General features: G+C 40.2%; 1 protein-coding gene across 1 annotated transcript in view; it reads left to right on the top strand.

The window, feature by feature from the left end:
* C9H12orf56 (chromosome 9 C12orf56 homolog) overlaps positions 1–24,734 on the top strand; it is a gene marked incomplete at its 5' end in the record, with an annotated part of 88,203 nt that extends 63,469 nt beyond the window's left edge. Inside the window, 8 exon segments of the mRNA XM_027594291.1 lie at positions 739–880; positions 7,412–7,514; positions 9,151–9,240; positions 15,190–15,313; positions 18,116–18,190; positions 18,531–18,605; positions 22,686–22,864; positions 24,608–24,734. Coding sequence (XP_027450092.1) covers positions 739–880; positions 7,412–7,514; positions 9,151–9,240; positions 15,190–15,313; positions 18,116–18,190; positions 18,531–18,605; positions 22,686–22,864; positions 24,608–24,734 — 915 coding nt within the window.
* Between the last annotated feature and the right edge of the window lie 2,940 nt (positions 24,735–27,674).

The raw sequence follows: 27,674 nt of genomic DNA on the forward strand, positions 1-27,674 counted from the left end.
TGCTTTCATGCTATTTTTACAGTTACCTGCTATTTATGGCACATGATACTGGTTCTCCCTGTAAAGTAGTGATACAAAGTTTTCTTTATAAATAAACTTCTCGGGGCACCTAGGTGGCTCAGTCGGTTAGGCATCCAACTCTTGGTTTCAGCTCTGGTCATGATCTCAAGGTCATGAGATCAAGCCCCTGGTCAGGCTCTGTGCTCAGCGCAGAATCTGCTTGAGATTCTCTCCCTCTCTCTGCACCTCCCTCTGCTCCCATGTGTGCGTGCACGTGCTTGTTCCCTCTCTCAAATAAATAAAATCTTACATAAACTTCTCTACACACACACACACCCACACACACACACACACAAAGTGAGTTGATTTAAAGAAAAAATATGAAGCAAATAATATTATGTATGGTTCATTCAGTATGGTAAATGGTATGTGAACAAACTGTGGGCTAGGGAATGAAAGAGGGACAACAGTTTCCAAGGGACACTGAGAGTATTCCTGATGTGCTGGATACCGCTTGAGTAAAGGGGCATGGGGAAAAGTATGTCTGGAGAGTAATAAATAGTTCAATCTGGGGAAAGCAAGGTTCATTACTAATGAGTAATAAAGCTAGAAGCACAAAACTATATTAAAATTCCATTAGTAACAAAGTTTTACAAACCTGTCAATAGTCGATATTCCTCAACTGCTGTTTATCATTTTTCACATGGAAATTTTTTCTTGTGTTTCTGTCGATCTGAGGAGAAAATTAAGCACTTCAGTCAACTTAAATCTGAACTTTTTCTTAAAGACAATACTTTGAGGAAGATATTTTGCTTAATTACGGAACTTAAAGTAGCAGCCCAGAAAAACTTCATTCTGAAACAGCTTTTCTGGAAAGTCGGTGTTTTGTTTTATTTTTAATCTTTGAAACTTGTCCCACCTGTTTATCAAGTGCAGTATAATCAAGCATAAAGTAAAATACAAATAAATGTCTTGTATTCAGAGCTGTGTTTTATTTTATTTTAGAAGTAGGGAGAGAAAGAGCATGTGGGGGGGGGGAGGGAGGAGCGCAGAGGGGGAGAGAGAGAGAGAGAGAGAGAATCCTCCAGCAGACTCCCCACTGAGCGTAGAGCCCCAAGTCGAAATCAAGAGTCAGACTCTCAACTGACTGAGCCACCCAGGTACCCTGATGGAGGCTGTATTTTAAAATGTGGACTAAATTTAATGCAATCATGACTCAGTACTTGAAATGTAATGTAGTCAATAATGTGTACGTGTGTTGCAGGGGAGTTGGGGAAAGAGGGCAATGGTAGCAAAAAGACAGTACCTTACACGGGTTGGGTTGGTGAGTCAAAGGTAATTAGAGGGGAAGCTTCTGGCATGCAAGATGCAGGAGTAAAGACAGTGAGATGGAAAAACAGATTTCAAGAAAGTTTTACCTTAAAACTTACAATAAGTATACAATAAAAATATAATGGAAAAAGATTACTTTTGAGTGTAGGACTATTATTTTTTTAAAAAAGGTGATTCTTAGGGAGTCAAAGCAACCTAGCGCTCACTCAGCAAGTTACAGACTTACTCTACAAGACTTACTTAGTTTCATTTTCAGCTTCAGGCGAAGGGATTCAGAAGCCCCAGTGAGTACTGGTGTGGTGCTAATGAGGCCCAAGTGAGGGGGTGAGCCCTGCCTTGGGTGGAGCTCATGTTGACCGCTATATGTTTTATCCTAATTCTGGCCAGTGGTCTCATAGTTGGCAACCTTTTATTGAGCAGCTGTAAAGTGCACAGCTTTCCCAAACATACAAGACAATCCTGGCCATTTCTTAGATTCTAAGTGCTTCACATGTAGGATGATCAACCATGTGGGTTTGCCCAGACTTGGGTGACCAACGGTCCCAGTTTGCCTAGGACTAAGGAAGTTCGCAGGATATGGGACTTTGAGTACAAAACCTAGGACCATCCCAAGCACACTGGGATGGTTGATCACCCTAATTAGAGGGCATCTTAGCTATATAGAATAGGATGTCAAACGTCCCATAACACTGAAACAGTAACAATGATGTTGTGCTACAGTCTAAACGCTTATACTGGCTACACCCTGTTAGGAATAGAACATTCAGGTTTTGACTCCAAAACTTCAGAGGATTGTGGAGAATATAGGGCCAGGCATCAAAATGACACCCAAGATGATTATGAACATGGAAATGGAGTTCATGTGGAAAGGCTAAGGAAATTGGTATATCCCACCCAAATATTCCTCTCCAGTCCATCCCACACATGGCATCAGTTTAATCTATCACTGTGTTGACCCCGCTGGCTCGAAAACCTCTGGTGGCCCTCCCTACTAAGTACAAACACTTTGGCTTTGGCCATTTAAGGCTCTCCACTAATGACCACTGTCACAGACTGCAAGTTTGGACAGGCATGGCCTTTATTTTAGCAAGGTGGGTTTTCAGGAAGGGGCCAACATCTACCTACATAGGGCAGGCACTGGGCGAACTAACCCAGCCGTAGATGCTCCCAGGGAAGGCCCAGTGCTCAAGGGTGAGAGTGATCTCTACATAGTGTGCAAAACGAAACATCAGGGTATTCCAGCATGTGGGTGGATTACACCCAAATGTCTGCACAAACATTTGGCACCAGGAAGATCTGATTGTGTAGGTTTGGCAACAGGGCCTAATGGAATGTTGGGTTGGGGAGGTGACAAGGATATAAAGGTTGTCAAGAGCAAACCTAGCAGCTGAGAGAGGACTGGCAAGGGACACAGCACAGGGCCCAGAGAAGTCCACTTAGATAAACTGGACGCTATCGCGAGACTGGATTTAAAGCAGATGGCGAGGTGGGAGAACTGAGGCACCTCCCACAGGTTAGACCAGGAAGAAAGGTGTTGATGTTGAGTACCAGAGTGCTGGTCCGCGGGCCACTTAAGTGTCTCTCATCTTAAAGTGGGCCCGATGCACGTGGCTTTGGCTGTGGCGCAAAAGAAAGATGTGGAGAAAGAGAACGAAGCCAGGCCTAACCAACTCAACCCCGCACTTCATTGTCTTCACCTTTCTCCTCTAAAAGCTCCAGCCACGTGGGATGACTCAAACACCCTGTCCTTTCCAGCCCTTCCTCCTTTCCCCCTACTGTTCACCATCTCTATGCTACTCCCTCTTCCATTTCCTCCTGTTAAGATCCTACCCACTCACTCTTCAAGGCTCAGCTCAAGTGCTGTTCTTCCGTCTTTCCTGTCATCCTCCATGGGGCACTTTGGAAACTTCCCCTTTCTCGTCTGTTATGGCAGAACTTTCTTCAGTGTTCTTTAATCTGTGCTGTTCAATAAAGTAGCCACTAGCCACACTGAATGTGGCCAGTGACTAAGGAAGTGAAATTCTAATTTTATTCCGTTTAATCAGTTTAAATTTAAATAGCACCACGTGGCCAGTGGCTACCTATTGGACAATGCAGTTCTATGGCATCTCTCATAGCACCTTCTCTGTAACAATTCAACAAATATTTACTGCAGGCCTGTTCTGTGCCAGGCATGGGAACAGGCATTAGAAAAGTGAGCATGGGTAAGATACAGTTCCTACCCTCAAGATTAGCACAGATATTCTCCTTTTCACTATAGTCATTGGCATATTATTCTTATTTACCATTATATGCTATAAGCTTCTTCAGGACAAGCACGTGTCTTACTCATCTTTGTATTCTCCCTAAGGCCTAACGCAATGCCATGTTTATACTAGGCCCCATAATCAATTCATATTGAACTGAAAGTTTATTCCCTTGTGAAAAATTAACCTGATCAGAAATCCAGGAATAGGAAACCAACTGAGGGTTGCTGGAGGGGAGGGGTTGGGGGGATGGGGTCACTGGGTGATGGACATTAAGGAGGGCACGTGATGTAATGAGCACTGGGTGTTATAGAAGACTGATGAATCACTGACCTCTACCTCTGAAACCAATAATACATTATATGTTAATTAATTGAATTAAAAAGTATTTAAAGAAAGATGTCTTTTATAGTAAATTTATCCAAGTAAAAAAGTTAAAAAAAAAAGAAGTCTAGGAATAGAACATTCATGTTCTGTTGCTTAATTGAAAACATTGCAGCTGTCCTTTAATGTAATGTCCTTAGATGGACTAAAATAGATCTTCTAATTCAGCTGTCAAAAATGAGAGGCCAAGGGGCGCCTGGCTGGCTTAGTTCGTAGAGCATGTGACTCTTGATCTCAAGGAGTAAAAAAAAAAGAGAGACCAAAATGAATAGAGAGGGAAATAAAAGGCATGTGGGCAGTCTCCTATTTGCGGTCTTTCCACACACGGTGTGGGTCCTCTGCCCACCACCACCATGCTACCAAGGCCTGGTAGCCTTATGTTCTCTTTCTTTAATCCATAACCACAATCTAGTCTCATATTCATTTATACAGTTAACATATATAATAACAAAAGTCAACATTTTTATCTTCTTTTAAGAGCTTTTTTCTTTTCTTTATCTTTTTATTAAGTGGGCTCCACACCCAGCGTGGAGCCCAACGTGGGGCTTGAACTCACAACCCTGAATCAAGACCTAAGCTGAGATCAAGAGTCAGACACTAACTGACTGAGCCACCCAGGGACCTCCTAGGAGCTTTTTTCTTTAAACAGTTATCATGGCTTTATGCTTAAGAAGTGGCTTTCCAACTTTGTGCTGGGCTCCCTGGAGAACACGAGGCTGTGTGAAGCTTCCTTAGGAACCCTTCACTGGGGTGGCGAGATTAGAGGCATCTCTAATTTTTGGTTCTTGGGTAAGATGATGGAAAATTATACATATAATAATTTCATATAAATAAAATCTTACAAATATATATAATTGTATATAAATATATTAGGTATTAGAAATTATAAATGCACACACACACAATTTCCCCTTTTGAAATCATCTGTATGGGGTATAATTTTCTTTTAGGTAATCTTTCTTTTTTTACAATTTTCTTACAAATTATGAGAACCTTTTTTGTAGGTTGACTAAACTATAGGCTTTAGGACAGATACCATGTCTGTTTGTCTGCTTTGCTCAAGGTAGTATCTAATTACCTAGCATAGTACCTGCTACATAGCTGGCAATCAGTAGTTATGTGTTCAATGAATACATTGGTCCTTCCTAACCCTTTATGTCTTCTCCATGAGGTTCTTTTTTAATTGAACAATTGTTTTTATTGTGGTAAAATACACATAACACAAAATTTACAATTTTAGCTATTTTTAAGTGTATGATCCAGTGGTATTAAGTAGGTACATTGTATTGTGCAACCATCTCCAGAACTCTTTTCATCTTGCAAAACTGAAACTATACTCATTAAACATTAACTCCCCATTCACCCCTTCCTCCAGCCCCTGGCAACACCATTCTTTCTCCTCCTATGAGTTTAATTTCTCTAAATATCTCATGTAAGTGGAATCACTCAATATTTGTCTTTTTATCCCTGGCTTATTTCACCTAGCATGTCTTCAAGGTTCATCAATGTTGTTGCATATGTCAAAATTTGCTTCCTTTTTAAGGCTAATATTCCATTGTATGTAAAGACCACATTTGCTTATCCATTCTCCACTGATGGCTACTCGGGTTGCTTCCACATTTAAGCTATTGTGAACATCACCACTGTGAATATGGGTGTGTAAATATCTCTGAGACCTTGCTTTCAATTCTTTTGGGAGTGTACCCAGAAGTGGGATTGCTGAATCCTATGGTAATTCTATTTCTTATTCTTGAGGAACCATCATACTGTTTTCCACAGCAGCTGCACCATCGTACGTTCCCACCAACAATGCACGTGGGTTCTCGTTTTCTCACATCTTTGTCAACAGTTGTTGTTTTCTGATTTTTTGTAGTTTTGATTTGCATTTCCATAATGATTAGTGATGTTGAGTATTTTTTCATGTGCTTTTTGGCCATATGTCTATCTTCTTTGGAGAAATTATTGGGATATTTTAAGGGTTTTGGTTTAAAGAGTTTTGACAAATGTATATACCCGTATAACCACCACCCCAGTCAAGATTTAGAACACTTCTATCACCCCAAAAGGCTCATACCCTTTGGCAGGCAGTTTCCTCCCATCTGTGGCCCTGGGCAGTCACTGTGCTTTCTGTCACTATAGATTAATTTTACCTATCCTAGGATTCCACTTACCCGGAAATGGACTATGTACTCTTTTGTGCTGGCTTCCTTTGGCATAATAGTTTTGAGATTTCTCCATGTTGTTGCAAGGTGGTGGAAGATACTTTAAGAATAAAAGTTCCTGAACTAGCGAGCAGGTTGGAGATCCCAATAATAACTGGTAAATTTATTCAGCACTTATGATGTGCTGAGCACCGTTCAGGCTTTACAGATACTATCTTATTGCAACCTCATCAGGTGACATTAACTCCGTTTTAGACATGAACTGAGTCACAGAGTGTCTAAGTGACTTGCCAGATGTCATACAGCTAACCAGTGGCAGAGCTGGGATGTGAACTCAGAGTTAGTGTATAAAGCCGCCACACTGTGCTCATTCCCCAGGGCCCTGGTAAACGGCAGCTCTTCTCAGAGGGCCTGGCATACAGCCTGCTCCTTCTCCTGTCCCTCTCTCCACCTGCCAGGCTCAGTCTCTTCTCATGCCCTACCACCTAAATAAAGGTACACATAATACCTGTCTAAACAAAGAGTCTAATTTGTCACTAGTAAAAAAAGTCCTCGGGGCGGGGGGGGGGGGGGGGGCGGGGAATGAATAAGAGAGGAAAAGAAAAGAGAAGCAATTACATGATATTTCTCATTAGTACCAACTTGCCTGATTTCATGGGCCAGTGCTTATTTCATGCTCGATTTACCTCATGAGACTGCACAGAAGGACAAAAAAACTGGTCTGCACACTCTTAAGCCAGTGTTTATATTATCTTGGAGATGGGGATCGACATTTCCATTGTATTAACAGAATTATTAGTATCATTCTTCACTGTTTTCATTAGGCTATACCAGTGCTGGGCCTTTCTTGTAGGTTAGCAAACATTTTTAAAAAGTATTTTTCTAGCCATTATTCATTGTATCCTCACAAAGGCCAAATTACTTTGGAAAGGCAGGAATTAGAGTAGCCTCCATTTAATATAGTATTCCCAGGTTACTGAATGATTTGCCTGAGATTATATACCTACTTCTGGAGGGTCTTCAATATTAATGGTAGAGCCGGGCCTACTGGGCATCCTCAGCTTCACCCCCTAGGCTTTAGCTCTGGCTCTGTTCACCAGGACAGTGGTCTCCTGGTTGTAAGTAAAAAGTGTTTTCAATTTGGGTTATGCTATTATTAATGAGAGATATTATAATTCATTTTGTCCCCAGAGAATAAATGATTTCTTCATATTTTTATTATGTAAAGATGGAGTTTTACCAACTGATACCTAATGACCATCTTTCCTGCTTGCTTTCACAGACCAGTGACCTTTTTTATTTTCCTGGTGAACAAACTTCATGAGTACTTGCCAGAGTCTAGGGATAAGAGCATACTTCAAAATAAAAGCCAAAGGGCTGATGAGCTGGTGTAAGTACTAACTGGATAGTCACAGATTTTTCCTCCCTTAGGGTATTAAAGATAAATGGAAGGCACTGGACAAAATATATACTGTGTTAATGATTAATGGTGCTGCAAGTTTTGTTTCACATAGATTTTTAAAAATAGCATTCATTTTGTTCTACTCTTTTGGGGGAGAGAAGCAGAGGAAGAGAGAGAAAATCTTTTATTTTTTTTATTTTTTATTTTTATTTTTTAAAGATTTTATTTATTTATTTGACAGAGAGAGACACAGCGAGAGAGGGAACACAAGCAGGGGGAGTGGGAGAGGGAGAAGCAGCCTTCCCGCGGAGCAGGGAGCCCAATGCGGGGCTCGATCCCAGGACCCTGGGATCATGACCTGAGCCGAAGGCAGACGCTTAACGACTGAGCCACCCAGGGGCCTCAGGAGAGAGAAAATCTTAAGCAAGTTCCACACCCAGCTCAGAGTCTGACACAGGGCTAGATTTCACAACCCCGAGATCATGACCTGCCCCTGGAGTCGCAGGTTTAATCGACTGAGCCACCCAGGCGCCCCTGTTCTACTTTTTAAAGAAGGGCTATAGGGGCACCTGGGTGGCTCAGTCAGTTAAGTGTCTGCCTTTGGCTCAGGTCATGATCTCGGAGCCCTGGAATCCAGCCTGGCTTTGGGCTCCCTGCTCAGTGGGGAGTCTGCTTCTCCCTCTCCCTCTGCCCGTCACCCCTCCCCCTCCAATTGTGTGCTCTCTCTCTCCCTTAAATAAAATCTTTTAAAAAAATAAAGAAAGGCTATGGGCGCCTGGGTGGCTCAGTTGGTTAAGCAACTGCCTTCGGCTCAGGTCATGATCCTGGAGTCCCGGGATCGAGTCCCACATCGGGCCCCCTGCCAAGCAGGGAGTCTGCTTCTCCCTCTGACCCTCTTCCCTCCCGTGCTCTCTATCTCTCATTCTCTCTCTCAAATAAATAAATAAAATCTTTAAAAGAAAAAAAAATAAAGAAAGGCTATATAAGAAACTAGTAATATTGGTTGTCCCAAAGGAAAAAAAAAAATGGGCGTCTGGGGGAAAGACACCTTTCACTGTATTCCTTTTTTTTACCTTTGAAATTTTGAGCCAAATATTACCACCTTGAAAAAGTTAAAATTATTAAAAATAATTTTATTTTATTTATTTATTTTTACAGTGAGAGAGTGCGTGCACACACAAGCAGGTGGAGTGGCAGAGGGAGGGGGAGAAGCAAACTCCCCACTGAGCAGGGAGCCCCACACGGGGCTCGATTCCAGCACTCTAGGATCATGACCCGAGCTGAAGGCAGACACTTAACCAACTGAGCCACACAGGCGCCCCTAAAAATAATTTTAAAATAGTGTGTGATTATCAGAAAAAAATGTTAAGGACAAAAAACACTATGAAAATGACTTTTAATCCTGACATTCAGCTATTAATTAATTCATTCAACAAATATTGTTGAGTGTTTAGTACGTAGCAATCACAGAGTAGGGACCTAGACAATTAACATACAGAATTTCCTTTCCGTACGTTTTTCTGTATAGATATGAGAGCAATTCTATCAAGGATTACTAATTTTGTGAAATTCTGAACTTGTAATGCAATCATGCCACTTCTGTGCTTTTTTCTTTGTTTTCTAGAGCATGCATTGAAATTATACAGATTCTGGGACTGATGTTCAGAGAAACAGAAACTGAGTCATCGTGCCTGAACACATTGGCAGCTAAGAAGTAAGGTCTTTTAGAAGACACTGGCACCTTGTAGTTACAACCCATTAACTACTCCATTGAGTGTCTTCCAAAACTCATAGCTCTCTTACTTCTCTGTTCAATCCCCTTATAAGTATATTAAAATTCTTGTCTCTCCACTTCCTTCTGTGATAAAACAGATTAATTGGCACATAGTGAGTTCTCTGTCTCTATGGATTATTAAGGGCACAAACATTTTCTTAGCATAATTTTATCTTTTGTCATTGTCTCGTGAACTTGAAACAGCCCAAATGCCCCATCATACTTTAAAAGCCAGGGGTTCTCTGGGGCGCCTGGGTGGCTCAGATGGTTAAGCATCTGCCTTCGGCTCAGGTCATGATCCCAGGGTCCTGGAACCAAGCCCCACTCTGGCTCCTGGCTCAGCAGGGAGCCTGCTTCTCCCTCTCCCTCTGCCTCTCCCCCTGCTCATGCTCTCTCTCTCTGTGTCTCGAATGAATAAATAAAATCTTTAAAAAAATAAAAATAAAAAAATAAAAGCCAGGGGTTCTCTACTAGAATTTTACAGAGTACCCTTATACCCACATAACAGAAAGATTATATTGCAAAGGGAGGAGTTAATAGTAGATTCATTTAATATATAATTGTGTGACCTTGAAGTGAATGACGGTGGGGGGTTTATTAACATATAGAGTAAGCTGCTATAATAAAGATACGCTAAAATATGTGGCCCACAGAAGATAGAAATTTATATCTTTTTCACATACTAGTCCAGAGTAGATAGTCAGGCTTTCTTCGAGAAGATCAGCCAGAGACCTAGGTTCCTTCCCTTTAATTGCTCTGACATCTTTTATTATGCTATCTCTGTCCCCATGGTTTATTATGCTATCCCTGACCGACCTTCGTGACTTCATTAAACCCTATGGGGTGCAGGAAGAGAAGTAGAAGGCAAGCAAATTTCCTTTGTAAGAGAGGCATATAAGACTTTTCTGCTCACATTCTATTGATGGGGACTTTAGGCATATGCCCATATCTAGCTGCAAGAGAAGTTGGATGTGTCTGTAGTTGCATGGCTCTGTACCTAGCTAAACTCTAGATGGTGATATGGACACCTATTATTAAAAGGAAGAAAAAAAGAATGTACAGTAGGGGGACAATAGCATTCTTTGCTACAGAAAATATGTGTTTGCATATTTTGTATATTACCTGCTTGATCTTTTTATATGATTTTTAGACTATGAATTACATCCTGAGCCAGCATTCTATAATCTTAATTTTTTCCCACCCTCATCAACTGTTAATTTAAATTTTCTGTATTAGAAAGTAGAAGGAAAATGAGGGCCATGGGCTCTAAAACATGTGAACCAGGGAGAAGAATAAAAACTTTTAGTAATGTTTGTCCTGGCTATTTATTAGAGAACTTTACAAATGAATTTTGATGATAATATTCATGAACATTTCTTAAGCAACCTGCTCTGTCCCAGGGACTATGGGTGTACTATGCTGTATACCAGGATGGCCAAACATTTCTATAAAGGGCCATAGAGTAAACATTTTTGGCTTTTCAGGCCATAGAGTCTCTGCTGCAGCGACTCAACTTTGCCACTGTATCATAAAAACAGTAAAAGACGATATATAAATGAATGAGCACAGCTCTGTTCCAATAAAGCTTTATCTATAAAAACAGGTTCTGGGCTATTTGGCCTGCAGGCCATAGTTTGTTGACCCCTGCTTTACAGAAAACAAGGAAGACACACTCTATTACTCTATTATTTTCTCTGAATACTTTTTTTTTTTTTTTAAGATTTTATTTTTTAAAAGTAATCCCTACACCCACCGTGGGGCTTGAACTTATAACCCTGAGATCAAGAGTTGCATGCTCCACTGACTGAGCCAGCCAGGAGCCCCCTCTGTATACTTCTTTAATGCAGTTGATAGTACCATTTCCCCAATCTCCAGGATAGAGATTCAAGATTACTTCTTATATTTTTATCTTGTCACATTGAATTATTGCTGAATCATGTTACTCTTTTTGTCCACCTTTTGATCCCTACCTCTCTCAGTCTGAGTTGAAAAACCATCACTCTTACTAACCTCTGCTCTGTTTTTAATTGTTCTGTCTTAACTTGGTTTGGCCACATCAGCCCTACTATAGCAGGCCTCTTTCCTGATATGACTAATTCTTTTTTTTTTTTAAGATTTTATTTATTTATTTGACAGAGAGAGACACAGTGAGAGAGGGAACACAAACAGGGGGAGTGGGAGAGGGAGAAGCAGGCTTCCCGCAGAGCAGGGAGCCCGATGCGGGGCTCGATCCCAGGACCCTGGGACCATGACCTGAGCCGAAGGCAGACACTTAACGACTGAGCCACCCAGGCGCCCCCTGATATGACTAATTCTTTTCATGTATTTCAATGTATATATTGTATTGCTATAATAGAATCTGGTTGTAATACTAACTTTTCAGCCAATTTTGACATGCATAGGGTCAAGTCATGTTACCTGTAGCCTTAACTAGTGCAGCTAATGTCTAATATAACTGCATTAGTCTTCTATTGCCCTGTAACAAATCACTGTAAACTCAGTGGCTTAAAACAATATAAACTGTTTATCCCACAGTTTCTGTGGATCAGGAAATCTGGGCATAGCTCAGTTGGATCATCTTGCTCTGGTTTTCACAAGATGGCAGTCAAGGTGTCGCCTGGGGCTGCAGTCTCATCGGAGGCTTAGGGTCATCTTCCAAGCTCATTTGGGTTTTTGTGGCTAGTATTAATTTCTTTATAGCTATAAACTCATGATGGCTTGCTTTTTGGCAGGAGACTATCTCTGAGCTCAGAGAAGCTCTAAGCACTCTTTGAAGGGCTCAAATGGATAATCAGGCTCACTGAGAATAATCTCCCTTTGATTAACTCAAAAGTCAACAAATTAGGAACCTTAATTATGTATGCAAAATCCCTTTACCTTTCTCATCTAACATAACATAATCACAAGAGTAATAGCCTAATATATTCACAGGTCCTGTCCATACTTAAGGGGAAGGGATTACTTAGGGTGCATATACCAGGGGGCAAAAATCTTGGAAGCCATATTAGAATTCTGTCTAACACAATAACACAGACCGACTTATAAAGACCATGAGTTTACCTTTCAAAGTCTGTATATATATTATAAAATATATTGCAATGCATTCAAAATTCTCACATTGGAAATAGTAAAAATCTAAACAATGAAAGCATCAAAATTGTTGGCACCATTTTTTATGGCTGTGACGTCAATCCTATAATAAAGTCTTTATTTTGGGGATGAAACTACCATTTAGATTAAAATTTCTTCTATTAGTGACCTAGTGGATTTTGAATAGTGTCAGCAGGAGGAGTGGACTTCAAATTAAATTCCATTTGAGCAAATAAAAAAGCACTTAATCATTTCAGCATTTTCCTCTTTATTTTTTTCATAAGTAAAGATTTTATTAGCTCAACTCAGTTCATTGAATTCTTCTTGAAATGTGCCATAAATCCATTCATATTTTAATACTGTTATGGTTGAATTCATACATTATCACAGAAAGTGACCCAGAATTTGAGAGTTCCTTCCCTTAACCCTGGATATAAGATACTTGGAAAAGAAGCTGTTGCTGAAAATAAAGGACTTTAAATAGATCAGTTAATGGAATGTCATTTCAAACTTAATATCAGGAAAAGCTTCTAGATGAAATGTTTTGTTGACTTTTGGAAGGGTCTTCTAAAGGTAAGATTGGCCATTTTAAAGTAGCTTGAGTAAAACATTAACAAATATCCTGTAGGACATATCCTGCTTTTTTGAGAAGTGTGCTGACATGATTCTTATTTTGCAGATATACGAACTGACTTGCTTTTTGAGGTGGAGAAAGGAGGGGAATTCTATTTTTATTAAAATTTTGGTTAATCATGAACTTCTAATCATGGTAATGATTTAAGTGATTGTAAAAAGATTAGGAAGCCTTAAATATTACTAAACAGGGATTGTTTATAGTCTCCTTTATTCCATTATGAAAAGAATGCTTATGGTTATAGAGGATTTTTATATAGTCCCATCTGTAAATTTTTACTACCCCCATCGTCAAAGCTACTCTGATACTGTCTTCAGTTAGGCAACTGATTTTCCTAGTGATCTGCTTTTGGTTCCTTTTCAACTATACATGAACTGTATAACATATATGAAGGTGGTACTGCCAAACCTCATCTCCTTAGGATCCTAAGTTTGGATTGTGATTTTTTTTTTCATTTTCAAATAATAGGGTACATTATTCAAACATATAGTAACAATTTAAGTGAGTTATTAGTATAGGTTAGTGGATAGTACACTTCTTTTGAAAGGAAAAGACTAAAATACTAGTTTTATTGACTAATAGCTAGTAGTCTTCACTGAAACAGTAAGCCTCTGAAATGCTTTATTTAAAAGAAGAGCTCCATCCTCATTTTTTTTTTTTCTGCACTGTTGTTGGCAATATAAGTTGGTGCAGCCACTCTGGAAAACAGTATGGAGGACCTCAAAAAACTAAAAATATAAGTACCATATGATCCAGTAATTCTATTTCTGGGTAGTCATCCAAAGAAAATGAAAACACTAATCCAAAAAGATGTATGCAACCCTATGTTTACTGCAGCATTATTTACAATAGCCAAGATATGGAAGCAACCCAAATGTCTACTGATAGATGAATGGATAAAGAAGATGTCGTGTATATATACAATAGAATATTATTTTGCTATAAAAAAGAATGAAATCTTGCCATTTGTGACAACATGGATGGACCTAGAGGGTATTACCCTAAGTGAAATAAGTCAGACAAAGACAAATACCATATGATTTCACTTATATGTGGAATCTAAAAAACAAAGTAAACAAACAAATAACAACAAAAAGAGAAACTGACTCATAAATACAGAGAACAAACAAGCGGTTGCCAAATGGGAGGAGAATGGGGGGAATGGGTAAAATAGGTAAAGGGGATTAAGAGGTACAAATTTAAAATAAGTAAGTCATGGGGATGAGAAGTATGGCATAGGGAATATAGTTAGTCATACTGTAATAACTTCATTTGGTGACAGATGGTAACTATACTTATTGTGGTAAGCATTTGATAATGCATATAATTGTTGAATCACTATCTTACACACCTGAAACTAATATGTCAACCAAATTTCAATTTAAAAATTTTAAAGAGTCAAAACACCTGTGATCAAATAAGCAATTAAGAAATGCTTCATACAGCAGTTTCTTTGTCCTGGAGATATACAGTGCATATGAGCATATTAAAACTTCTGAGAAGTCCAGTAGTAAAGATATCCAATGAACTGGTTTAACCAAGTATCTCCTATACTTCTTTCGACCACAGAATCTATTTTGACTATAATACTGCCTGGAATTAATAGTCCATTAAAAAGCCCTTTGTGGGGGAGGGCAGAAAGAGCCCTTTGGAAAATACTGCTTTAATCGAAATCACCCAGATTTCCCTTAAGTCCAGACTTACTAAGTTTTCTAAGCTATGTGAACTTCTAGAACTATACTCGCTTTGAGGGGTGCTTGGTGGCTCAGTCTGTTAAGTGATGGACTCTTGATTTCAGCTCAGGTCATGATCTCAGGATCGTGAGATTGAGCCCCGGGTCAGACTGCGTGCTGGGCGTGGAGCCTGTTTAAGATTCTCTCTCTCCCTCTCCTTCTGCCCCTCCCACCCCTGCTCTCGCACTTGTGCACACTCTCTTTAAAAACAAAAACAAAACTTGCTTTGAGTCAAAAGACCAAGAAATTATATATTTTCACTTAAATGTTTTACCACTACTCAATAGTCTGGATGTCCAAGGATCTAAAAGTTCAGTCAAGAATGGTCTGCAATGCTTTATACTTTTAATTATAGTCAGTGTCTACAAACTTGGCTTTACTGTTTTTCTTTTCAAACTTTATTCATTAATTGCCTTTTATTTATTTTTTCAGGGGAACATTGTTTAATCTTTTGGTATTTTTAATTAGTGAACCTCAGATTCCAAAATCTTGTCCTATGTTTGATATCCAGTTGGTGGCCGACTCAACTTTAGTTGAGATGTCTTTTGATGCTGAGGTGAGATGAGAATTTGGGGGTAGACTAAATATAATACGTAGGGGTGCCCTGGCTTCCTGTCTTCTAATGTGGAGCATGACATTGTAGAATATAGAAATATAATTTAATCAGAGTAAATATTTTGCCATTAACCTCAAAACTTAGACAGCTATTCTGTCAATATTAATGTATCTGTTTTATACATCTTAAAGTATGTATACTGGGGCGCCTGGGTGGCTCAGTCAGTTAAGCATCTGCCTTCGGCTCAGGTCATGATTTCAGGGTCCTGGGATCGAGCCCCACATCCGGCTCCCTGCTCAGTGGGGAGCCCGCTTCTCCCTCTCCCACTCCCCCTGCTTGTGCTCTCTCTCTCACTCTCTCTCTCTCAAATAAATAAAATCTTTTTCTTAAAGATTTTTTTTTTATTTGAGAGAGAGAGAGAGAATGAAAGATAGAGAGCACGAGAGGGAAGAGGGTCAGAGGGAGAAGCAGACTCCCTGCTGAGCAGGGAGCCTGATGTGGAACTTGATCCCGGGACTCCAGGATCATGACCTGAGCTGAAGGCAGTCGCTTAACCAACTGAGCCACCCAGGCGCCCCCAAATAAATAAAATCTTAAAAAGAAAAAAGAAAAAAGAAAGTATGTATACTAAGAAAAGTAAAGTACATATACTAAGGAAAATAATTAGTATTCAGTATGTATTCGATAAATCTGTTTGTCTCTATACAAAATATTTATGTATATCTAATTCCACAGTAGGGGCCTAAATAGTAAAAAAGCACTTTTTTTTTTTTTTAAGATTTTACTTACTTGAGAGAGAGAGCAAGAGAGAGAGAGAGAGAGAGCACAAGCAGGAGGGAGGGAGGAAGAGAGGGAGAAGCAGGGAGCCTGATGCAGGGCTCAATTACAGGACCCTGGGATCATGACCTGAGCAGAAGGCAGATGCTTAACGACTGAGCCACCCAGGTGCCCAAAAGAGCAATCTTTAAAAGATTTTAGGGCTAACTCTCTTGCCTTAGTTTACCATCTCCTTATCTAAGTAGTGCAAACTCAGCGAGAATTACTTGTTTTTCTAAGGTTTTACTAAAACATTAGAAATATCAGACTACCTAGAAAGCACATATTCTGAGAGAATAAATCAGCTTATTATTAGTTTATTTTGAGCAGAACAACACAATTTTTTTTAAAGGATGGGATATGATTTGATAGTTCTTAAACATACAATTAGAGTATGTTTTAGAAAACTCTTAGATGTATTCAGTCACTCAATAAATATTTATTGAAACTCTATGATGAGCTAGACAGTGTGCTAGGCACTGGGGTCCCAACAAGAAGCAAAACAGACACCACCTCTGCCCTCACTGGTTTATAGTCTGGTTAGAGAGACAGACGTTAATTAAATACAACATGAATATAATATTCATCTGTATGAATATTATAGCCCTATTCATATATATGAATATTAGAGACTATGTGGAGTATCTATGATACAGTTTTCAACAGCGGAGTAAGTGCATTAGAGATTGGAGAGTGGGATGGAAGCGAGACTCAGGCGGGGCTAAGAAGCTAGTGCAGTTGTCCAGGTGAGGAATGACAGAGGCCAGAGTGAAGCGATCCTCAACCCTCGAAACGAGACTTAGGCCCTCATTTTAGAGCTCTCCTAACTTTCTGTACTCTTCTTTCAGAGCTCTTATCTCAGTTAGCAATGAGGCATTTATTTATTTGATTGTTAGACTGTTGTTTGTCCCCCACTATCTTCCATGAGGGCACGGTCCATGTCTCTGTTGCTCCCCATTGTATCCCCAACACTTAGTACAGTGTCTGATGCATATTTGTTGAGTAAGCTAATGAAGAAAAGAAAAGCGATGGTAGTTGTAAAGAGGACAGATTCCAGAAATTTTTAGGAAATTGCATCAACAGGTTGATGTGAAAAAAAAATTGTGAAGATTAGTTGACTTTAAATTCTGGCCTGGGTGTCAGATAAGAATTACAGCAAGAAGAGTAGGTTCAAAAGGGAAACAGTGAATTTCGTTTTGGATTCGCTGACTTGATTGCCCATGGTATTTCCATATAAAAATATGTAGTGGGCAGAATAGATAGGTCTGAGTTTGCTGCTTTTGGACTTGGTGATCTTTTGCAGCTGGGCTATTAGTGCAGCCATGAGCAGATCATATACATTTTGGTTCCAAAGTCTAACAGACTGGGAGATTTCAAACTAAAGCTCTTTCTTGCAAAGAATACTGTTAGGGAAGATGTGTTGGCCTGTAGCAATGCCCACAGGCATAGCTCTCATGCACCAAGTGGTGTATGGGCTAGAAGAGTTACTTGAGGCTAGAAAACAGCCTAACTGAAGTTCTTGCGAGAAAAAAAAAAGAAAAGTCTCTAAGCCCTATATTTACCCATTTTACAGAGGGAATTGTAGTTCACACTGGGCATAAGCTTAAATTTCCTAGAGAATCTCCCACCTTAACTCTAGGGAACATATTTCAATAGTCTTGAAAGGATGTAGGGTTATTGATCTGAATGATTTTGCAAATCAAGTGTGCAGTTTTTTGTGTGTTAGCATTCTGTGGGCCATTGGATCTTCTTTCCCTGATCCACTTTCTTAGACATTATTCAATGTGTAGTCTTTTTATGAGAGCCATTTTTTTGCGGCAGGGCGGGGGGCGGAATATCTGAACCAAACAGAACAGGAAACCTGACCCCATTCATTCTATTTTCAGTTAATCAAAAATTCTTTTATAAGTACCTAATGGTAACCAGGAGAAATTACCATTTTTTTTGGCTCTGCCAATTATATTGTCTTATTATTTAAAATTCTAGTTACAGAAGCTTATTGTGGAATATACAGATACAGCTATGGCACTTTTATACGAGATACTTCTTGTCTTTCAGCAGGTACAATATATATTTTTATCATACATATTATATTACATGATTGTTATATGTATCATACGACTATTACATACCTATGATTATATATCATATGAATAATATACCGTTAGTATATTTGTATTAGAGATGGTCTCCAAAATCAGCTGACTTAAATGATACTACTTTTGCTCTTAAGTACTCATCTAGTTTATTTTCCTAAATACTGATTTTATTTTTAACTTTTTTTCTAAATACTGATTATAGAGAGTTCATTAATCAAGATAAAATGTATTAGAGAATGAATATCTTCATGTACAACTTGGACTTCATGAACATAACTTGTTTATTTCCTTGAGTCTTTCAGGGAAATCTTGGATGGGGATCAACAAAGTTTGCTATTAGCCGGATGATGTCCTTCCTACAAAGTCATCCTCCCATAGTAAGTACCAAGAAGCAAAAACAAGACCACCACTCACAGCTAATTAAACAGGTGCTCTTGTGCTTAATTAATAAAATACAAATTTTCTCTATAAGTAGTCATTTATAAAACAGAAGCAAAATGTAAATCTGATGATTTTATTATTTAATTAAAATAAAGCATTTTTATATTTGGGGCCTGAGTGCTTAAGGTACTGAAATGAGATCCTTTAAAAAAAAAAAAAAGTTTTTTTTTTTTTTTTTTTTTTGAGAGAGAGAGAGAGAGAGAGCATAAGCCGGGAGGGGCAGAGACAGAGGGAGAGAGACTCTTAGGCAGGCTCTACACTCAGCACAGAGCCTGATGCAGGGCTCAGTCTCATGTCCCTGAGATCATGACCTGAGCCAACATCAGAAGTCAGATGCTTAACCAACTGAGCCACCCAGGCGCCCCCTGAAATGATCTCTTTAAATGTGATCTTCATTTCAGGAAAAACCCTAAAATATATTCTATAGGAAACAGAATATATTAAAATATTGGCTGTATAAGTAAGTGAAAATAGTAACATGTCTTTTTTAAAAAAGATTTATTTATTTATTTGAGAAAGAGAGTGAGCAAGAGTGAGCAGGAGGGAGGGGCAGAGGAGAGGAAGAGATTCCTTAAACAGACTTCCCACTGAGCAGGGAGCCTGACAATGCCGGGCTGGATCCCAGGATCCTGAGATCATGACCTAAGCTGAAATCAAGAGCAGGCTCCTTAACCGACTGAGCCACCCAGGTGCCCCCTGAACATTTATCTTAAACAACAAGTATGAGTTGGTGAGTATGAATTAACACTTGGGTTCATTGGGGTACTCTGTCCTGGCTACCGCCATCTTAGTCCATAGTACCACTGTCTCTGTCCTTGACATTACAATCACATCTACATGGTCTGTCCCTATCTTCCCACCAACTAGTCAAAGGCATCTATTAAGAAAAAAAAATCTGATTATGTCATGCCTTGCTTTAAATCTCTCATAAAGCTCATCTAGTCCCGCACTCTCCCTACGTGGGCCTCTTAATCACTGCCAACCTCCAACACCCCCAACTCCATCACAGGACCTTCACTGGTCCTCCTGCCTGTCTGAAATGCTTTTCCCTCCTTGTTCCACTAATCCTTCAGGCCTCAGTGCCCCTTCCTGGGACAGGGTGGAGGGATGATTTTCTCACCTCTGACTAGATCAGATCCCCCATTATTGGCACACATAGTCCGAGCTTGGTGTCTTCTTCCTTCCCTTCATAGGACTTGTTACTGTTGCAGTGGGCATTTGTTGGTGTTACTATTTGGTTCTTCCCTATGGTAGCCCTTAATGCCCACATATATTCTGGCTCTCTCTCCTTCCAGGCACATGGTAGGATTGTACCTCCCTCCCCACTTGTAATTAGGTAGGTCTTTGTTAATTGCTTTCGCCAATGGAATGTGAGCATAAGTAGCCTGTGTCACTTCTTGCCAGAAGGTTTAAAAGCAAGTGCATGCTTCTCTGCATTATCTTTTCCTTCTGGCATGGTGACTGGCAGCATTCCATACAGTTCTCAGTGACTACAATGAATAGAACCCCCCCTCCCCCACCAACCCATAAGGGACATACAGTGTGAGCAAGTGGTAAACCTTTGTTGTGAAATTTGTTACAATATTTTATGAAATTTGTTACCACAGTACAACCTAGTCTGTCAAGACTGACACAATGTCATTCTCCCCCAACAGACTCCAAGTGCCATGAGGGTGGGAGCTATGTCTGTTGTGGTAGGCACATAACGGATATTCAATAAAATATCTGCTGAATTAATTCTTTTTTTTTTTTTAAAGATTTTATTTATTTATTCATGAGAGACAGAGAGAGAGAGAGAGAGAGAGAGAGAGAGAGAGAGAGAGAGAGAGGCAGAGGGAGAAGCAGGCTCCCAAGGAGCAGGGAGCCTGATGCGGGACTCGATCCCAGGACCCCGGGATCATGACCTGAGCCGAAGGCAGACGCTTAACCATCTGAGCCACCCAGGCGCCCTGCTGAATTAATTCTATAAAAGTTTCATCCCTTAATCTCTTCTCATTTCCCCAAACTTAATTTTCCTTTATTCATTCATATATTCATACATTTAATCATACATTTGATTGGAGATCTCTTCAAAAAGTAGTAAACCAAACTAAATTTTCATTGCTAATGGAGGATTTGACATGACATAGTATGTTCTCTTTTCATATACAAACATGCCTCTATTGGCCATCAGCGGTTCCCTACTTTGGGCTATTTTCTATAGTTATGCTGAATATGTCCTTGGGAATGTAGATTTTCTTGCCAGATCCCTGTGACATGTGTTTACAAAAATCTGGTTAGGGCCAGAGGGTACACTTGTCAGTATTACGTCCAGCTGCCTTATACAGAGACTGAGCCCATGGACTTGGCTCCTTTAGCAGCACACAGACGCTAACTAGTCGCTGGCTCCCTTCAAGGAGTATCATAAAGTTCTAGTCATTCATGGCAACAGAAGCTCTTATGTGCAAGATGCAAGACCCTTACTTTTTCTCTGCAGTGGTTGCAGACCCTATAATCACACATCTGAACTGACGTGTGAAGTCTGGGGGTAGTAAAGACTCCAAGCCACAGGGAAGTTTCTTTATCAACCTCTAGGGTTGGTTCACCAAAGGAACTGAGTATGAAGCTAGTCTGTGACCATAATGTATGCCAGGAGGAAAGGTGGCAAAAGGACAACTAAAACTGTTGCAACTTCAATATTAACTCCGTTCTAAAGAGTATGGGTAGAAACAGGCCATTTGAGAGAAAGGCGCAAGCAAGAAAACTGTTGTGATCATTGAATCTACCTGCATGTCAGTCAGCTCTGATTCTCTTGCTTGGTTATAGCAAGATGCAAAAGAAGTTAAAAATTTAATCCCCAAATGGTCATTGCTTTGTTCTACCGCTCCAGACTCTCCAACCTCAATCTGTGTTTGCCTGACACCATATTTAGTCAATATGTGTAAACAGATCTGAATTGGGGTGAAACCACTCCAAACCACCTGTCCTACTTAAGAAGGGCCAGTAGCAACATCAATAGAAAAGGCAACACATTTATTGATACTAATTTAATGGGCATGCAAAGGGACCTGATTAGAGCTTGAAAGGACACTGGAGTTCCCCTCTGTTTTTATAGTAGCCTACACTTATGCATAGTTGTTTGAAAATGTGCCCCTCTCAAAAACAAACAAACAAACAAACAAAAACTTGTGGAATCCATTGTTCTTGGTTTTTGTTATTTGGTTCTGTTTTTTTACACTCAGTGTGGGGGCTTGAACTCACGACCCCAAGATTAAGAGTCGCATGCTCTACCAACAGAACCAGCCTGATGCCCCTTGGTTCTGTTGTAAATGACTTTTTGTGTGTGTGAGAAGCAGCAACTCAATAACTTCACATTATTGCTACTATTTCCATTTTAATATCCCCCTCAGAAATGATAGCAGATGTACTCTCGATGAAAACCCCAGCTACCAGGAACATCAACATAACTTGCTTGTGTCAAGCCTGGTTTTCTTTGCTTTCTCACTTAGTGTTTCTTAAGGTGTTGTCTGAGGAACAAAGCCATCAGAATTGTTTATGGTAAATATCTTGAGGTGGGGCTCAGGATTACGCATGTGTATTGAGCTGCCTAGGTGATTTTTGTGCACACTAAATTTTGAGAACCAGCGCCTTGGAGGAACCCTCTTTGAAAGTCCCAGGAAGTTTATCTCTGTGGGCCATTTGTCCTTCACAGTACAAGAGAAGAGAAACCATCTTCCGTCCTGGAGGAGGCCATGGACCTTTCCAAGCTCCCCTTCTATCCAATGTTCTCCTTTTACATTGGAATCAAATTTCCTTGACAGTATTCATTCTGATTTTGCTTAGAGGGGGGCAAATGGTAAACCCAATTGGTCTATGGTCTGGTGCTCTCTGAGTACCATTTCAGTGAGAAACAGTGCAAGAATATTGGTATAGGGGTGGTGAGGACTTCAGCCTAGCTTTAGAGGTGAGGCCCCAGCTGAAACAGGTGCCTTATGGGTGGCATGCGGCCTACATGCAACTGCTTTTTTCTTGTTTAGATCACTTTCGTGGCCAGTATTGTGAAACAAATGGTAAAGGGGCTTTCAGCTTCATTTCAGTTGCTAAGTCCCAGCCAAGCAGTTCTGTTGTATCAGCAATTTTAAATCCTCAAGAGCTACCTGCAGTACAGCAAGACTTTAGCTGAGTATATTAGGAATGACTACAGAGAAGAATGCAGGTAAGAAAAGTCTGAATCTAATCTGCAGTAAAATCCACTCATTTCTGATTTTCAGGCAGAACTGCAACATGGCCCAATATGTAGAAGATCAAATGAAGATGGGCAATTCTGGTTTTGTTTTCAATAGTATCTCACACTTGGATCTGTGGTAAGGTAGGGTTTAGGGGAGCTCTAAGAACCACTGTGTATTCCCAGGCTAGAAAAGACTAATGAAACCTCAAACTCTCTTTGAAGAACTGTTTCTCACTCATTGTCTTTGTCGCAGCCAGCACCTCACAGAAGTAGTAATGATTTTAACATGCTGTGAGGAATCAAGAGTAACAAACCCTACTGAAGGGTATGATGAATTAGGGACTGTGAGTTTGAAGCACTGGGGGGTAAAAAACAATTGATAAAGGAGAAACAGTTAACGAGTGTGGTTATTATTTTTTGTTTGTTTCCTTTCCCCTCTCTTCCTCAGGAACAAAACAGTAAGGAAGAGCAGTAACAAGCACGGGTTCATCAGCCAGCTTGTTCTGCACCTCAGGGGTTCCTCCTTCTATTTACAGGCTGGCAGCCGCTCAGCTCTGCATTAGCGCCTATCAAGGAAAAACCCAGCCTGCGTCTGACTTACGATGAAAAGGGTGCAGCAGGCATAGCTTTGCTCCCAGTTTGGGTGCAGACATAAAAGGATGTGGAGGCATACATTATGGCCCTAGATTGGCTTTTTAAAACATTTCAGCCCAATTTGTGGACCCCGTTTTTCCTCCATGTGGTTTTACATCATAGGTTCCACTCTGGCTCCTATAAAAGGGTTTTGTTTGGCCTGCTGGGAATTGGTCCACACAACCTAATTTTTTTTCCTCGTTTTTTTTTTTAAGGTAAAATGTATATACATTGAAACTCACTATTTTAAACTGTGCTTTTAATACATTTCATAATGTTGTGCAACCATCACCACTGTCTAATAGCAGAACATTTTCATCACCCCTAAAGAAAGCTGGTACCCAGTAAGCAATCACATGCCATGCTCCCCTCCCCCCCCAGCCCCTGGCAACTACTAATCCACTTTCTCTCTTTGTGGATTTGCATATTCTGGACATTTCACATAAATGGAATCATGATATGTGGCCTACTGTGTCTAGCTTCTTTCACTTAGCATCACGCCTTCAAGGTGCATCCATGTTGTGGCATGTATCACACAATGCAATTTTTTTTTTAAGATTTTATTTATTTATTTGACAGAGAGAGACACAGCGAGAGAGGGAACACGAGCAGGGGGAGTGAGAGAGGGAGAAGCAGGCTTCCCGCCGAGCAGGGAGACCGACATGGGGCTCGATCCCAGGACCCTGGGATCATGACCTGAGCCGAAGGCAGACGCTTAATGACTGAGCCACCAAGGCGCCCCAACCCTTTTATTTCAATTTCCTGTGTACTGCCCAAGGAAACAAGAAGCAGGAGCCTCAGCCCACACTGCGGTGAGGACAGTCCTGACTTCCCTACTAATGCCTTCATAATGGATATATTATTAATGAAATTCACTTCCTTTGCTGTAGTAAAGTGTCTCAATGAGCTGAAAGGCACACGTCAGAGATCTTCTAGGTCACCCAACAGGGGAGATCAGATGACTGAAAATGCTGGCCGAATGTTATGGCTTAGACCCCCATACCCAACAGCCCTACGCCAGTGAGTGTATGCGTACTGATGTGACCAATGTGAAATTCTTATTTTTAAAGATATTTTGTTTCTTTTTATGATTTGCAGGTACTTTATTCACATGCCAGCCTTGGAAAAAAGGCTCCCATTGTGGTACCCTCCTACCCAACCTACCATTCAACTTTTTCATGAAGTTCCCAAGTTAGTTGAACAGAAACAATGTGTGAAATATTAACAAGAATCTAAAATATTAACCAGGAGTCAACCTAATATTTATGAGAAAACTTGTTTGATTTGTTTAATATCTGGCTATCCCTGTGTCTTATAAACAGATTTTATTTGAATGTTCTAACAATACCTGTAAGAGAAGTCCTTAGAGTTTTTTATCTGCCACAAAAAAGAAACGGTTTAAATACATGGACATATGCAAAGTGGTGCTAAAAACAAGCGTTTCTCTAAAAAAGTTTCCAAAAATAAAATACTACAAAGATTACAGAAGCCCATGGAGAGCAAATGTAGAAAGTGCAACCTGATGAGTTTTGTTGGTGTAATAACGGTGAGCGGTATAAAGCCACTGAAATGTCCAAAGATAAACTGTGGTTTACAAAGTGATCATTAGAGAAATGCTGAGTAATAGGTAGAACACCCTCCTTCTCCACCTGTAAAAATTCTAGTGAAATAAGTATTCATGACAGAATGAACAGAAGAACAGAGGCAGAGCTATACGGAAGGTCAGGTCCTCATTTATTATGGGGAGGGAAGCTTGGACTTTCTTCAACACAATTAAATGCATTCTCGTGCTCAGTTTCAGGCACCTGTGGGCTAGTGCAAGCAGTCTCAGAGAGTCTCTGTGGAGGAGAATCATCTATAAGCAGTTATGACTCTCCCAACCACTGAAAAAAATGCCTTCGCTATATCTTATGGCAATAAACTAATCCAACGAAAACTTCACTTTGGTGTCACTGTGAGATACTGAATTTGGGCTTCTAAGAACTTAGAAAGTGGGTCCTCTATTTGACTTACCATGCCTTGAAAGAGGATCAGAGAAAACCCCAAAGAAAGAGCTCCCGAACCAGATGTGCCCATGCTGTGCACTGGAGAGAGGATTAAACTCACTCATGACATCTGATTACTGGTTGCGGCTGAGCCGTTAACCAGCTATTTGACCTCCAACAAATAGTCTATTCTGCTATGGGGAGGGGTGGGACGAGATGTTCTGCAAGCTCTTGTCCAGCTCTAACATTCCCACTTCTTAACGCTCTGTGATGGGGTAGTGCATTCCTCTGCTCTCCCGGCTCAGTGGATGATTTCACATGGATTCCAAATAATCCTGCTTTCTTTGGACCAAACATTTCCCTTTCAGCTGTCACCAACATCACCCCACAAAGCGTCCAAGCCCCCTCCACTATTACCCATCAAGGACTACAAGTCCTCTCGTTTCCACTCTGGGGGCAGTGATGGGGGGAGTAGAATGGCGTTTATGAGTGTTCTGGACTGTTAGATGAGGGACTGCTCCCAGGAGATGGTCAATCAGAAGCATATGAAAAGATCCTGGGACAAAGGCAACAAGACTTCAAACTGGACTAATGAAGGACAGTGGGCTGACCACTGGTGAATGGTGGAACCCACCGAATGACAAAAGAGGATGAACTCAGCTCTGCCTCAGCTTCTAAACGGTGCCCTGGCGCTGGGCCAGGAGCAGCACCGACTGCAGAGAGGGTTTGGGCTTCCCTCCCACGTGCCTGAGGTGCTTGATGCCTCTCCTCTCCCACTGTTCTCTTTTCTCTGAGAGCATACTTTATCAAAGCTGTGGGAGCAAAAGCTCTTGTCAGAAGGCATCTGCATCTTTCCATGTAGGGCTACCTGAGTGGCATTCTTGAAAGCTAATGGTTGAATATTTGTCAACTTGATTTTCTTACAGCATTTGTCTATTTGTTTGCACAGTGTGGGAGGGGAGCCCCAAAATCAACACTTTAAAGGTGTTGCTACAGTTCTTTCCTACTGTTTTTTGCATTGTTGCCAAAGCCAAGAAAATCACTAAATAATCCATCTTTCTTAGTGATCAGAACACATTTGATTGACTAAATATTGACTTCCACTACAAAGTAATTACTTTTAGGAAATCTAATTGTAGAAAAATTTTGAATATGAAAATCACATATATAACTTTCCACAAATACAAAGGATCATCAAAAAAGCAAGCACACATAGCTAGTTTTCAGGCTGGGCCGAAGATTCTGGACTCTTTGACCACTTTTATAATATATAAGCATTGCCATTTGCCACCCGCACTAAAAGTAAACTCAACGTAATCAGCTCTACCATTTTATATAATCACATATATGTGCATGTATGTGTACACACATATCCAAAAGAGTGGGTAAGAGCATGGGTTTTGAGTTTAAATGAGTTGAAATCCAGTTTAAATGGTTGTTTATTTTTTTTTAAGATTTTATTTATTTATTAGAGAGAGAGAGCAGGCGCACAAGCAGGGGGAGCGGCAGAGGGAGAGGGAGAAAGAAACTCCCCACTGAGCGGGGAGCCCGAACCAGGACTCGATCCCATGACCGAGATCATGACCTGAGCCAAAGGCAGCCACCTAACCAACAGAGTGCCCCTAAATGGCTGAGTTTAAATCTCAGCTCTGCACTAGTTTTGGACATTGGGAAATTACTTAATATCTCTATGCTTCAGTCAAAACAAAGATAGTACAACCTATCCCATGAGGTTGTTAGGAGCTTTTATGCAAAGATGGTGTTAATACACATAGCATGGTATGTGGCATGTAGTAAAGATCCAGTACATGGTATTTATTATTATTATTACTATTAAAATAATATCAAAGCTGGCTAAGAACTTACAGATTAATAAGTACTGGCCTTTAAAACTAACTAACTAACTAACTAACTAAATAAATAAATGTACTGGCTTTTTTTTTTTTTTGGACCAGTTGGGGGACTAGCTACTATACTCAGAGAGCCCCTGATCAATATAGCATTGAAGAACAGATTCATTTGGTTATTAAATTTAAAAATTCAATTTTCTGTTAGCAGGAGTGTGACTTAATTCCCAAGTGACCATTTCTATTGCTTACCGCCGTGAAGGACTATTGGACCTAACTGATATTATCAATGCCAGAGCTGTGTGGAAAATATTCTTCCAAGGGTAGACAGAA

Source organism: Zalophus californianus, chromosome 9 (assembly GCF_009762305.2).
Source record: "Zalophus californianus isolate mZalCal1 chromosome 9, mZalCal1.pri.v2, whole genome shotgun sequence".
In the NCBI taxonomy this organism is placed as follows: Eukaryota; Metazoa; Chordata; class Mammalia; order Carnivora; family Otariidae; genus Zalophus; species Zalophus californianus.